The following is a 14,743-nucleotide window of genomic DNA, read 5'->3' on the forward strand; positions in this document are numbered from 1 at the left end:
ACGCTGCCCAGTCTTTAAATCTTGGACACAACTCTCTTCTATGTGTCTACATGTGCCATAATGAAGAAGATCGAGCATACAAGAGTATGAGACTAGGGAACAGAGATAAATACCGAACTGGAAGACACAGAATGGTGGTTTATGAACGCTTACCTCCACAGGCAAATTAAAGATTCAATCAAAAACGGTCCAACGTCCAAGGTGTTAAAAACTCGTTTGAAACTCTTTTAAGTGTTACAAACATTTTATAATTTTGACGAGTTTTTGGCATATGATTAGGAGACAACCAACTAAAAAGAATGACTGACTACGTTGGTGAAAGTGGGAATATTGGCGAATGAATGGATGTATGTAAGTTATGCAAGTTGAACGTTTGAATGAGACTTCTTGTGGTGTGTATGACAAAGTTTTAGGGAGTAAAGAGTTAAAGGTTGACTTTTGCCATGCGTTGGAAAATGTTCCAGCAACACAATATCTTTAGTCTTTCCTACAGATTATCCGCTACATTGAGATCTTTGTCAAACTATCCACAAATCACGGCAGTACGAGCACTTACTTCGACATTCCAGTGCAGCAGGAGGCCGGAACATGTGCCACAGAGGCTTGGGACACACCTCACAGTTGGTGGGCATGTGGTAGGAGATCTGTATGAACTCGTGGCCCTTCAGAACGATGGTGCCGGGCTTGTCGTCTATGACCCTGCTCATGTCCAGTGGGCCCCCTTCGTCTGGTCTGCGAGCCTCTCCCTCACCCGCATACAGCAACTGTCAACATCACATTCTCTTGTACTGTCCATACTTTGAAATCTGATTAGTAATTTGGTATTCCACTGGTTGGTGTTAACCACACAATACACAGTGTGCTGCCATGGTCACCCACACAGACCTTCCAAACTCAATCACAGATTATTTTCCACATTTTTTATTTAATTCCTAACATTTTCCTCTATATTTTCTAGATAGTTTCCATTTGTGCTTAAACATTTTTCAAAGTGATCTCAACCTGTTGAATGTGAAAGTTACAGAAGTATGTCTACAAGGATAACCAATTTTCTACTGCTTCTTTCACGCTGTCATCTAGCAAAACACTTGCCACTCTAGAACTAGTGAAAAACCATGTGATGCTATAAGCCTTGACTGTACGTGGGTGGTAAATGTGTTCCCATTCAAAACATCCCATCAGGTGTTTGTTTGAATGGCAGAATGGATCTGGTTTTGTCACATAGTAACCAAACTTCCGACACGAGAGGGCTTATACCTGATTAACAAACACACAACTGGCATTGTTTGCTTGGCCTTGACTTGGACTTGTTATACAAACTACATTAGTGCATTGCAGTACCAGACATCTTCTTCCTTAAAATACATACCATAATCCACTGTACATTCCAGGTTAGGAACTGAGCAATTATTTACTCTTTATGTTACCTAAAAGTTGTTTATTAGTGGCGAGTGCTTTGCTACAGACTACAGATGGTGTGATGAAAGAAGCAGTTGGAGTAACTTCTGTGACTTCAACCTCAGGTTTGTATTATGTGAAGACATAATATGATTGAACAGAAACTACTATTTGAAATATACAAAATTTAATAAATAGGGTTGTTGAAAAAGCTGTGATGGTTTATAAACTTTCCTCTTCATATAAATTGGCATTTCATGACCAAACATTAACAAAAAATTACTGATAATATTTAAACAAAAGAAAATTATTTCAACTATTTCAATTATTTCAATTAGAAGACAGATACGATTATGAGAAAATAAATTGAATTAAAAAGTTTATTATTGTATATTATATCAAACACTTTTTGAGGATACATTTCTAATACTAACAGTCATTTTTTCAACAGATGACAGGCCATTTTTGAGTATTTTGTATCAGTACTTTGAACATTTTGTAAAAAAAATACATTTTTGCTATAAACCTATATGTGCAATATTATTTTTTCAGGAGAATGTGGAGATAATTATAATAGTATAAAACATTATGCATAAGCCATTAAAAAAATGACTACACTATATTTTGTTTTTGGAAAATAGTGAGACTGCCCCTGGTTACTTAACCCTTTGGGCGCCAACGTCCGATCTATAGGACGTTACGCAAAACTGCTATATTTACCCGACTAAACAACTTTATTCAGTCATATTCAGTATTTGGCCTTCCAATAATTTGGTAAAACGGTATTTATTACTTCTTTATGTTGGTATCACTGGCAGCACAAAGAAACTAACAACCAATCGCGCTGTTTCCCGCCAAGCGCTCAGTGAAGCTTTCTGTGCTGTCATTTTGTTCGGGTGTCGCTTATACGTAGTGATATTGCTGGCGTTGAATCTATAATTCTATTATTGATTTTATGTTATTTATAAAGTGTAATATATAAAATTTTACACTTTTTTAATGAGTAGATCGCCTTTGAGTGAACGTACAATTCAACGCTTAGTTGAAAATGATTATTTGAGTGACAGTGAGTGCAATGATGTGGATAGTAGTTCAAATGATGAATCTGAGCAAAGTGATGCCGACGACACAGATTTAGATCCTACGTTTGAACCAAACAATTCTGGAAGTACTGTTTCAACCACTACAAGACCAGTGTTGTCGTCGTCAGATGAAGACAGCGTTGAGAACCCAAGGCCGGGACCTAGTCGAGTGACTCACTTGCCTAGGCACCGCGGTCGCCTGCCTGCTGCTACGCAAGACCCGCATACCATCACAAACTCCAACTCGGAATCAGGTGAACTTAGTGATAATGACGAATGGCAAGAGGTTATTGAAGGCAACGACCCAGGTTTCACTCACACCTTCTCATTCTGTGAGCTTCCAGGACCTAAACATTGTCCACCCAGAAATTCCCCTCCTATAAATTATTTTGATTTATTTTTTCTATTTACTTTTTTGCAAATTTTGGCAACAAAAACAAATAATGATGCAAGGAATTTTATACACAAAAACCAAGGGAAATTGGGAAATCAAAGCTGAAATCGCACATTCAGGCCTGTTGCTTATTTAGAAATAAAAACTTTTATTGCCGTCCTTTTCAATATGGGACTAAATAAAAAACCAACAATTGACATGTACTGGAACACCAAATCATCTCAAAATTGTCCATGGTTTGCAAAAATGTTTAGCGGGAATAGATTTGAGTCAATATTGAAGTTTTTTCACATGGTGGACACTGAAAATTTGCCAAAACCTAAAGAGCAAGGTTATGATCCATGTGCTCGTTTTACTCCACTAGTTGAGCATGCAAACAGAGTTTTTAGGCATTATTATACACCACATAAGCAACTATCCATAGATAAAAGTCTTGTAGGCACCAAGAATCATACACTACTCATACAGTACTTATCCAACAAGCACCACCACAAGTGGGGTATAAAGTTGTGGATGCTTTTTGACGCAGTTTGCAATTATTGTTTAGGATCTGTTTGTTATAAAGGGGCAAAAAATAACAATGAAATCCAGACAAATAATAATGGACAGGGCTACAATGTTGTTGTACAATTGTTAGAAATGGGAAATTATCAAAGAAAAGGATTTCATGTTTTTGTGCAATGATGTGGCTAGTAGTTCAAATGATGAATTGCCTCTGGCAAAGTATTTGTATTTCCAACTTACTCATATTACTGGAACACTTTGAAGCAACAGGAAGGGAATCCCTCCGAAAATGTTAACCAAATTTTCTGTACGGGAAACAAAATACTGTAGTAAAAACAGTATGCTTATGCTAGGAAGCAGACAAAAAGCTTCTCAGAAAAAGCAAGTTTTACTGCTCTCTACTGACAGTACCGCCATCAACGAAATGAAAGCAAAAAAAAGAGCCAATAAAGATTTTAATACAAGCAAACCACAAATGATTCGACAGTATAATGCATATATTGGAGGTGTTGACACCGCTGACCAGATGCTTTATTGCAATCTGGATGAGAGGCGGACTCTCAAATATTGGAAAAAGATTACATTTCATGTCTTTGCAAGAATGGTTGTCAATCTTTACGTCTTGTATAAAATGAACACGGACAATCCTTTATCCTGATTGAACTTTACCATTTCAATCATTAATGAAATCTCAAATGAGTGGCTCGCGGACCTGGCACCGCACCTACAACATGGACATGGCAATCGGGACAATGAACCTCTTTACATCTTACTGAGGAAAAAGAGCGCAATTGCAGTGTATGTAGTGCAGCAAGCACAAAGCAAGGTGGAATGAGAAAGAAAACTAGATATGCATGTAAGAAGTGTGAGAAAGGGGTTCATCCTCTATGCTTGTCCAAGCATAGATGCTAAAAAAACTTTTTCAAACATATAAGATTTCTTTTTATTAATAAGTGTAAATATTTAATTTTTAATTTAAGACTTACAAAAATAAAAAGTGTGTGTAACATGAATTTAATGAATATAAATTCTATAGTAACAATAGTGACAATGTACTGCATTACAACTTTCTCCAGCTAAATAAGGTAAATATTGCACATTGATGAATTAGCATAGTTTTATTTAAAAAATTACCAAAAATCCATTTCTTGTCACATGGGTTTGAAATTTTGTAATAATGTTAGCAAATATATATACTTTAAAATAAAATCCAATGTTATGTATAAAATATTTTTTCCAATATGTTTTCATGAGCATAAAATAAAATTTTAAAGTTTAAAAAATTTGTTTGTGTTGTTATGCGTATTTTCAAAATTATTTCCATGCATTATAATTTTATTGATAAATGTATTATATATAAAATTTAACAATAAAAATAACAAAACAAAAATGAAAATTCTAACTATAATATTAAGTTAGCTATGATATTTTTATTGAGATGCTGCAAATCACAGTGTTAACCCGCTGGCTCTTTTAGCAAGAAACCGTGAAAAAGCGCTTGGCGTCCAAAGGGTTAATATTATAAACATTAGAATCTGAGATAGTAGCAAATTTATTCTTAATTTTATCTAGTTTCATAAAATATATAATTGTATCCAGATTCTCTTGAAGAAAAATTAATACTGTAAAAATCACAAATAGCACTTGAAATGCTAAATTTGTTACTATGGGTACAGTTTTTTTTTTTTTAATTAACAAAAAATTAATTTGTACACTAAAAAATCCTTAATATACAAAAATGCAGCATAGAATAGCCTAACACAATGCTATAACAAGCTATAAACCTACATAATAAACCATACCCATGATATATTACAAATTTGCATAATAGCTAGATGAAGACAATCTTTCTAGCAAGTTTTATGACATCACTGTTGCCAAAACAACAAATTAAATTTCACCATTGAAATCAGCAATTCTTTCTGTTTGGAATGGTATATAAATAGTGGTAGTGGTGTTGATTTATGTATTATATAAACATAAGACAATGTACTGTTAATTCAATGTATAGTAAAATATACAATTAATTTTGAAATATCACACACAAGGGGAAACTTTTTCTCTGTAGTTTTTTCAGTACAGCAATATTAAAAGACAACTCATGTACCTGAAATATCCTAGGAATATCTTTGGCATCTGCTCTGATAACATCTCCCTGGGTGACCGGCCGGACATGGAACACTTTACTGGAAATAAACAAAATAAAATTACCTTTCTGTCAGTACAGTAGGCATGGGTAAAACTGGGAATTCCTCACAATTGAAGCCAGACAACGGTTACACAGAACCGTTGCGCCGCAACTGCTCCACAAAGTGACAGATCGCAACTGTGAGGAAGAAGTAGTTCTCTGCAGCAGTAAACTTACATAGACTCTCAACGTAGCTCAACTAGTTTTGTTGCAGGAATCGTCTACAAAAAATAGTTGTTTTGAAACTGTTGTACCAAAAGTTGAAGTGGAACTGAGTGTACTGTGTAGTAATCAATGGTTCTAAAGACCGGTTACAATAGTGTATAAATTAGTTGCTACTTGTACCATTAAAAAAAATTAAGCTTAAATAAACAAAGTACTAAAAAATTGTCTAATCAATAGGTTTATTTGATATTTCAACCAATCATCATAACAGTTTTGTTTTGTTTTAGGCTGAGGCTGAGGTGGTTTAAATAATAATTGCTGTTAATAATATTAATTTTTAAGTACACTTCATGTAATATACTTAACCCTTTCAGTGCCGCAGCGTTTTGCTATATGGTATGCATAAAATCCCGAGCGAAAATGCCTGATTCTGCAAGGGTCTGGTTAAAAATTCATAACAAATTTATTTATTGGTATAATGTCTTGGGTTTTTGTTTTTTTTTAGATAAATATATTTTCTTTATACATATAATACATTTATCACTTATTTAACGTTTTTATACACATAAAAAAATCATTAACAAAAACTTTATGAGAAAAACATTTTGTTTTTTATTTTGACACAACTTAGTGTTATTGAAATATTTTATTTTTTCACTTTTAGTTATTCTATCTTATACTCCATTTAATTCTTTACAAAAAGACATATAAACATTATTTTTATACTTATAAATAAAGTTTGGAAAATAAATATGAAAATATGACCTACTACAAAACTAGAAATTTTCTAATCTAACCTAACACACTGGTAACTGATACACTAATAATGCTTAAATCTAATGCCTGCAATACTAGGTCTTCATTGTAAGCAATGTTTTTACGACTCATTGTTTATAAATATCACTGAACAAACACAAAAAACATAAAAACTATACAAACGTATTTAGTAAAGTACTAGATGCTTATGTTCGCCGTAACTCGCGGCCAAGTCATTGTTCTACTTACACACAGACTAGAACAACGCACACAAACGAAATAATTTGAAGATACTAACACTACAAACCCATTTATTTACACTTAAAAACTTTCAATATCATTATTTGTGAAATAAACAGCAGCGCAAACAAAATACGTGACGGCTCGTCCGCGTAGTGGTCGATTCTAAACTCGACTGATGCACTCACTTTACAACCGCCGTAAAAATCAGAATCTAACCAGAATGCAACAAAACCTACATCAAAAGTTACGTTGAAGCCTTTGGAATGTGTATGTATAGTCATTGAGACAATTTAGATAAATACTATATAAAATATAAGCGTTACTGCAAAAGTCACTAACAGCGATTCTGGCATTTCTTGCATATAATGCGGGATCGCTGACAGCGATGCTCCGGCACTCAAAGGGTTAATATAAAAAAAATATGTAGACAAAAAAATATTTGTAATTATTTAAGATGTTTTAGGTAACACAATCACAGGATAAGTAATCCTATCAATCAATCAAAATTCTTTATTTACACGAACATAGAGTACAGTAATGGCGTCGTTACTAAAGGTTTGTACATTTCATATCTTAAAATTGTATATACAATAATAGCTTAGTTGAAATCAGTCAAGAAGATATAAATAGGTAACAGTTAGAGTTAAAAAGAGATGATGAAGCTAAGTTTATATATGGTACAGAAATGTTACCATAGTCAGGCATTGAAAAATTCTTCTAGGGTGTAAAAAGATTTCTGTAGCAGCCAGGTCTTGAGCGATGTCTTGAAGTTCTTGTCTTCTCTACGTCTCTTCAGATCTTCTGAGAGTTGGTTGAAAAGTTTTCTCCCCATGTAGGTAGGTTTCTTTTCAAACAGGGTGAGGTGGTGCATTGGCAGGGCATAGTCATATGCGTTTCTAGTGTTATAGTTATGATTGTTACCTAGGTGGTCAGGTTTCTGAGCTATTGTGTAGCAGGTGGCCTTGCAAATATAGAGTGAGACCACTGTCAGGATTCCAAGTTCTTCAAAAGCCTGATGGCATGACTCGTGAGGAGTCAGTTCTGCTAATATTCGAATAGCTTTTTTTTGCAGAACTAGAACACGGTCCCTGTTTCTTGTTGAAGAGTTGCCCCATGCTAATAATCCATACCTTAGGTGGGACTCAACTAGAGAGAAGTATGCTGTCCTGGTAGTATCTTGGTTACAATAACATTTTACTCTTTTAAGAGCATAAATACTGGAGTTAAGCTTACTACAGAGATCGTCAATGTGTGGATTCCAAGATAGCTTGTCATCTATTATAATGCCAAGGTACTTTGCTTCGTTATCTTGAGCTATTTCTGGTAAGCCATAGTAGTCACTGGTTCTTTGGCCTTTCCATATAAGTTGTAGTGTTTTGCTCTCATTAACCCTTCAACGCGTTATTTTTTTTTTCATGGTCATACTCCCTCCTGCGTTGATTTTTCTGGCGGTTTTTTAGAGATTTTGTGTTTTATAAATAATATAAGCAAATTACCCAAGTTTATAATTATTTTATTATACTTCTATGTTGTTAGTGTTTAAAATTAGCCAAATTAAACAAAATTAACCTACTTTAGGTTAATTTCCCTAAAAGCTAGCTAACCTACAAACCATCCCAAACTCATGTTTATAAAACACAACAAATTGTTCCTGTCAAAACGGGATTTCCTTCTTCAAAACAATATAGTTAGCTTGTAAAATTAATAATAATAACTAAACAAAGGAACGTAAAAACACAAAAAAATATGTCAGTTGAACATAACCATCACACTAACAATGACTGTAAACAACAACAAACGTAAGCTGACAAACGATCGGCTGCACGGCAATGACGTCGTCTTGAATGCAGCTGGTTTCTCAGATATTTTTTCTAAAGATCGATTTTTCGAGATATCGACTCAATTAATTGAAAGTTTGAATCTTCTCCTTTCGATTGGTATACATTTTTCATTGAAAACATTCGATAGTCGTCTGTTACAGCTACAAAAATAACCGACTACTCCATGACGTACTCAGTACGGCAAAACGCGATCTCAAGTAAAAGTGTCATGACGTACCTAGTACGGCAAAACGCGTTGAAGGGTTAAGAACAAAATTATTATGTTGGCAGTATTGTTTGGACATATTCAAGGCTATACAAGAGTTAAGTTCGAGGGATATTGAGTCTTTTTGTGCAATAAGAAGGGCTGTGTCATTTGCATATAGCATTGCTTGGGCCCAGTCAAGAAGATAGCTTGGAAGGTCATTCGTTAGCAGAATAAAAAGCACTGGTTCCAAATCGATCCCTGAGGGACACCTCTAGTGATAGGGAGTAAGGTAGATCTTGCTTTATGGGATGTATTATTGTTTGTATAGTTGAATTCAACTAGTTGCTGTCTGTCTTTCAGGTAGCTAGCAAGCCAGTTTTGTGATGTTCCTCTAATGCCCATGTTCCCTACTTTTTGGAGAAGTAGGGAGTGGTTTAGGCAGTCAAAAGCCTTACTGAAGTCCAGCAGCATGGCAGTCACAGTTGTATCCTCTTCAAGTTGGTCGATGATGAATTCTGACAGTTGAATTATAGCTGTAATTGTGGATTTACCACGGAGGAAGCCATGTTGCTGGGTCGTCAAGATGTTGTAAGTCGTCAGATGTGTTATCAGTTGGTTTAGTAAGATCTTTTCCACTACTTTAGATATTGTTGGGAGAATTGATATGGGTCTATAGTTTTCCACTGATGCTACGCTGCCTTTTTTGTGAACAGGGAATACTTTTGCAAGTTTAAGTTTTGTTGGAAAAATGACCTGTGAAAAAGAAAGGTTGATTATATGACATAAAGGATTCACTATTTCATCCTTGCAGTGTTTCAGTAGTGTGGAGGTGAGTTCATCGATACCTGCTGATGGTTTTGATTTCAGAGATGAGAGTGTATGGAAAACTTCTTCTGGTGTGGTGGGATGAAGTATATAATAATATAACTAATAACCTAATATAACTGGAAGTTCAATCTTTTGGGCTTGTTGCATAACATAGTGAATTAGTCTTTAATAATAACAACAAATTGTTTTTACTGTGGGTAATGATCATTAACGACAGTCTGAGTTTAGTTTCAGTTTCAACAGTTGTGCAAAGTGCAACTGCAAACTAACAATATAAGACAACGGTTACAAGCTGAAGCTGTCGTCTGAGCACAACTGTTCCACAGTATCTAAGCCATCGCTAAGGTACAGCACAGTTTACAGCAACTTAACAAAAGGAACATCTTGCTGCAGATCCAAAAATAAGCCCTTCCAAGCTAGACTGGCATGCTTCAGCACGTCAAACATTTCAGTTGGGAAACACAGTAAAGTTTATTACTGTCAACCTAACCTAGAAATTGGTGGCAATCCAATGGCAAACCATGAACCACAACATTTGTACAGTTAATTGTAAAAATATTAAATCGCAAAGGATTAAAACAATCAATTAGGAACTAAAAGTTAAAAAGGAGTAGTCTTGATCTTGATAAAGAAACAAAAAAAGTAGAACGTAGACAATTTTACTTACATTCTACTTTAATTTCTGTGTTTATAAGAAGACAACTTATCAATAGACAACCTACTATTCCAACCCCCACTAATAAACCACAATTAAGTAGTGTTATATTAATGTAAAGTATAACAATAATGGCAAAAGTCCAAAACGCTTTTGTCTTTTTAAATCATCCACCGTCAATAATACACGTTAATAAAGGACAATGAATTGATTAGATACTCACTTTAAATCCAGTATGAGCACAGGATCAGTATTTTGTTTATCACTCTCTGAATTGTAGAAAATGATTTTTTTCGAAGAAACAACAACGTACTGCTTCTTCCAGCCGTGGCGTCGGATGTTTTGTTTGTTGGGTACTGACAACCATCCCTCTATCCTATTGTCTGAAACCAAAATATACAGTTTACGAGTTAGATGAACGAAAAATTAGTTGAAAATACAAGAAAAATTTTACCCCCTGAGTAATAAGTTAAGCTAACACTCAGCCAATCATTCAAGTTTTATTGCTCACAATCCATCATAACAATGCTACCACAATAAAAATCTTGAAATATTTCGGCCATGCTGCGGAGAGACACTTTCACTCCAGACCGAAACATAATTGTAAACCTTTAACTGCATTAGTTTTTATTTTATTTTTTTAAATTTAACATTCGTGACGGAATCAAACTGCAAACTACAACATTTTTGATAATTGTTGCATGTAATCCAATGTTTTAGATTACTTCGAATTTGTAATATTATGTTGCATTGTATTACTATTCAAATCTTTGTGACATGTAATGAGTAGGTGTAAAGCATATGCTTTAATATCTAGAACAAAATCACCCTGTTTCATTTCATATTATAGAATATGTAACTGTGCATTAAAAATCTATAAAATATATAGGATATGAGTTTTCATTAACACTAATTGAAGTAAAAGTTACAAACATTTCATATAATGTTTATAAATTGTTCTGTCTTATAAACACTAATATTATAACTGAGGTTAAGTGGTAGAGAGGACTGTATAGTCCTAACTTCGCCTCTAATAAAGACATTTTTCATTTCATTCCATTATCAAAAAAATTGTACAACATCAATACACAGGTTACACAATTAAATTATTGAAATATTTCAGCCTGGAGGTGAAATAAATTTTACTGTCACAAAATCTACCTACTTTTTTCGACTGAGCCGGAAGGACTATTTAGGTTTAAGATTATGAATTCAATTAAAATTATTTGCTATAAATTAATCTACAACTTATGTACTAACAACTATATGAAGGGTAGGTTAACAAAGATAGTGTATTGACAAAGTGTGCAAAATCTTAACATTATACCTCATTACTTTTCCAAAAAAATGGATCTGGGGTAAAATTATATTTAACCCTTCTTAACACCATACAATTCATAAATTACAGAAATATATTAAGTTTACTATGGTAAATTTAGCAAAAACTGAAACCAAGTAGTAGAGCCAGTAGATATTAACGCTTAGTGCGCCGCTGCTCCCCGCGCGCCGTCGTTCGCTAGGCCGCCAGACGTTTGAGCACCGCACGGATCCAATACCGCCACGGTAAAATCACCCGTTTTTGCATGGTCACATATTAAATTACATAACTTTCGTAAATTTTGAGCTAGCCTTTTAGTTTTGGTTTTGTTTTTGAGGGGAAGAGATGTACTTTCAGTTGATGTAATAAATTAATTTTATTTTTTTTTTACATTTGTTTATTAGTATGTATGCCTGTCGTAATTAAAAAAAAAAATCTTAAGTTTGAGGTCCAAAAACACACTGAATAAGTAACTTGGGCTCAAATAACGTTTTTTAACCTAAAAGTACGTATTGTTTTGAGAATATACTAAAAGTTACAAATATATTCCACAGAAATTGCATAAAATAATGTAATTTAAGTAAAATTCAAAACATTTCAAAAATTCCGCTGTAGGATGAAGATACACTTGTTACTATAGAAACAAGTAAATATCAATATTTTATAGTTGAAATGAAGCAGAGTAATACAATTCAAAGTTGATATAAATATATTTTATGTTTAAACTATAAGGACAAAGGCGTAAAGTTCATAGTGTCCTGCGGCGCTCAAGGTACCGCATACGGCGAGCCACTATAGTGGCCCATTGCGGTCACGGTACCGTACATCTCGAGCCACTATAGTGGCTCTCGGCGGTCAAAGGGTTAAAACAATCACCTTGTGAGAATATCTCATCATTGTCATTCTCCGCACTACTGAGCGAAGCCGTCTCACTCCCCAGGGTTGCCAACCTGCCCAGCAGCTGCTCTATCTCCGAGTCCTTGGAGTCCAGCTCCATCTGAAGCCTCAGCCTAGCAGCTGTCTCTTCCACAACCTGAGCTTGCTGTTCTTGCAACTCCTTCTGCAGTTTGAGCACCTCCTGGCTGTACTTCTCCCGTTCCTGTAATGACACACACATGCACACTATAAAAAAAAAACAGTACTTTCTAGTTCTAATTTTGTGTTGTCCTTCCTTAGATTACGTGATTAGTTAAAATTATATTATGTACTAGCTGTTTCCTCTCGGCTTTGCATATTTTTCGTAAGCTTTGCCCGTGTATGAGCACTTCCGGTTCAAGTGAATTATGTTTCCAATGCCGATGTAGAGTTTACCTTGGTGCCACAATCAAGAAAATCTGTCAAAAATGTATGTTTATAGCCATTGTAGTACATGTACTGTATTATAAAGTAGTATAACACTCAAGCTTTAAGTTCAAACAGAAATTTATTTTAAAGACAGATATACGTCAAAACTTAGCGCCTTCAAATAGTGTTTAGCTATTTAATATACGTAACTGTCTCGTAATTTCAGTTTATAATGTGCAGGCGCTTTGATAACTTTTATTTTGCAGCGCCGCCTATTTCATAAACTTAAGTAATTAACATTTTTTCATTAACTTTTTGTATGTTAATAGAAATATTTTCAAAACTTCAGTACAAACATTACAATGTTCCTCGTTAATAAACAAAAATTTGTTTTTCATGATTTTATTTCATATGATCACAAGAGGATGATTATACATTAACATATTTCTTTGTTTAATATAACTATTTCAGCTATCAAAGCTTAGGCAGGCTTAGGGTACAAGAAAAATTACCAAAAAGACACATTAATTGAGCTAAGTAAAACTTGTGTACACTGAATGTTATTTTGCAACAAATATTGCATAAACAACCAAGTTTTCTGGACAACATCACCAAAATACGTGGGGAGTACCTGTGTAAGTTCCTGTTGCAGTTTACGACACTCCTTCTCCTTCCGCCTCAGGTCAGCTGACGACATCTTCTTGGTCTTCCCTGTTGTGTTGATGTCCTTCCTGTTCATGATCTCTGCCAACTTGTTGACAGCTTGTTCCTTCAGCAGTTGGTCCTGCTTCAGCTGCTTACGTAATCTGTCCAATTCCTCTTTAGATCCTTTGGCCAGGCGGACGTCTACAATATTCACATAATTAGGCTAAATCAACTATATTTTTTTAGAACTAAAACAGTTACAAATTGTTCCAGCCTAACTAATTCCCACCAAAATAATCAAAGAGTCTCCAACAAAATACAAACTTCTCCATATAAATAGAAGAGATAAAACCAGAAATAATGCTTTGATCATACTTAGACAAACACTGCAAACAATATCAAAATTTTACTTACATAAAAGAAGCCTCACCTAACGTCAACTTAAAAATATTTTTTAATTTTGTAAAAGTGCCAAAATTAATCCTGGATATCAAAATGACATATGTTTTATTATTTTATATACTTTTAAGCAATATAAATTAAATCTAAATTTTTTCATAAAGATTTTACAGATGTTAATTTTATTGTAGTGTTTGCTCATATTTACCTTAAACTACTATATACCTGATGATGGAATAACTGAATCCGAAATACACATAGTTCAAATTAAAAGTGTTGAAGGTGTTTTATTTTTATTTATTTAATTCAATATTTCAACAAATTTATGTTATTTTTTTATAGCATTTATAACAATCAAAGAAAATCACTTAATATTATTGTATACTCACCCTCTTGCATAAGCATCATTTGGTGGTTAAGATCTTCTTTATCTTTCATCAACTGCTCAGAATTCTTTTTGTACTCCATTTCTCTCTCCTTCATCTAAGACAAAATTACTTGTTACTTAATTTAAAGAAATAATCACGAAAACGAGGTAAAGAAAAGAAATGCTAACTGAATGCCAGGAAGCAATAATTGTACCCATATGTAAAAAAGGAGAAAATAAAGAATGTTTTAGCAGTATTTAACTACTCATTATCTCTTACAATGATACTTAAAAAGTGACCCAGAATAGTTTAGAATGTTTGAATGTACAAATAAATTAATTTGGGGCTACCAGGAAGGTTTTATGAAGGGAAGGTCGAAAACAAGTAAGATATTTACTTTTAAGGAAGTTGTGTCTATTGGGAGAAATAATGAAGATTTCTATGCTATTTTCCTTGATTTCCAAAAAGTATAAGACAGTATAGACAAT

General features: G+C 34.0%; 1 protein-coding gene across 3 annotated transcripts in view; it reads right to left on the reverse strand.

Annotated features, from left to right (window-relative positions):
* Positions 1-503: 503 nt before the first annotated feature.
* The window catches only part of LOC124364587 (rho-associated protein kinase 2), a 71,640-nt gene continuing 57,400 nt past the window's right edge, over positions 504-14,743 (reverse strand). For all 3 annotated transcript variants that reach the window (XM_046820169.1, XM_046820167.1, XM_046820168.1), the window contains 6 exons: positions 14,277-14,370; positions 13,475-13,689; positions 12,436-12,658; positions 10,465-10,624; positions 5,486-5,564; positions 504-764 (listed from right to left, as the gene is read on the reverse strand). In XM_046820169.1, the coding sequence (XP_046676125.1) occupies positions 519-764; positions 5,486-5,564; positions 10,465-10,624; positions 12,436-12,658; positions 13,475-13,689; positions 14,277-14,370 (1,017 nt within the window). In that variant the 3' untranslated portion in view covers positions 504-518. The remainder of the gene's footprint in view (positions 765-5,485; positions 5,565-10,464; positions 10,625-12,435; positions 12,659-13,474; positions 13,690-14,276; positions 14,371-14,743) is intronic.

The sequence above is a fragment of the Homalodisca vitripennis genome, chromosome 6 (assembly GCF_021130785.1).
Source record: "Homalodisca vitripennis isolate AUS2020 chromosome 6, UT_GWSS_2.1, whole genome shotgun sequence".
NCBI classification, from domain to species: Eukaryota; Metazoa; Arthropoda; class Insecta; order Hemiptera; family Cicadellidae; genus Homalodisca; species Homalodisca vitripennis.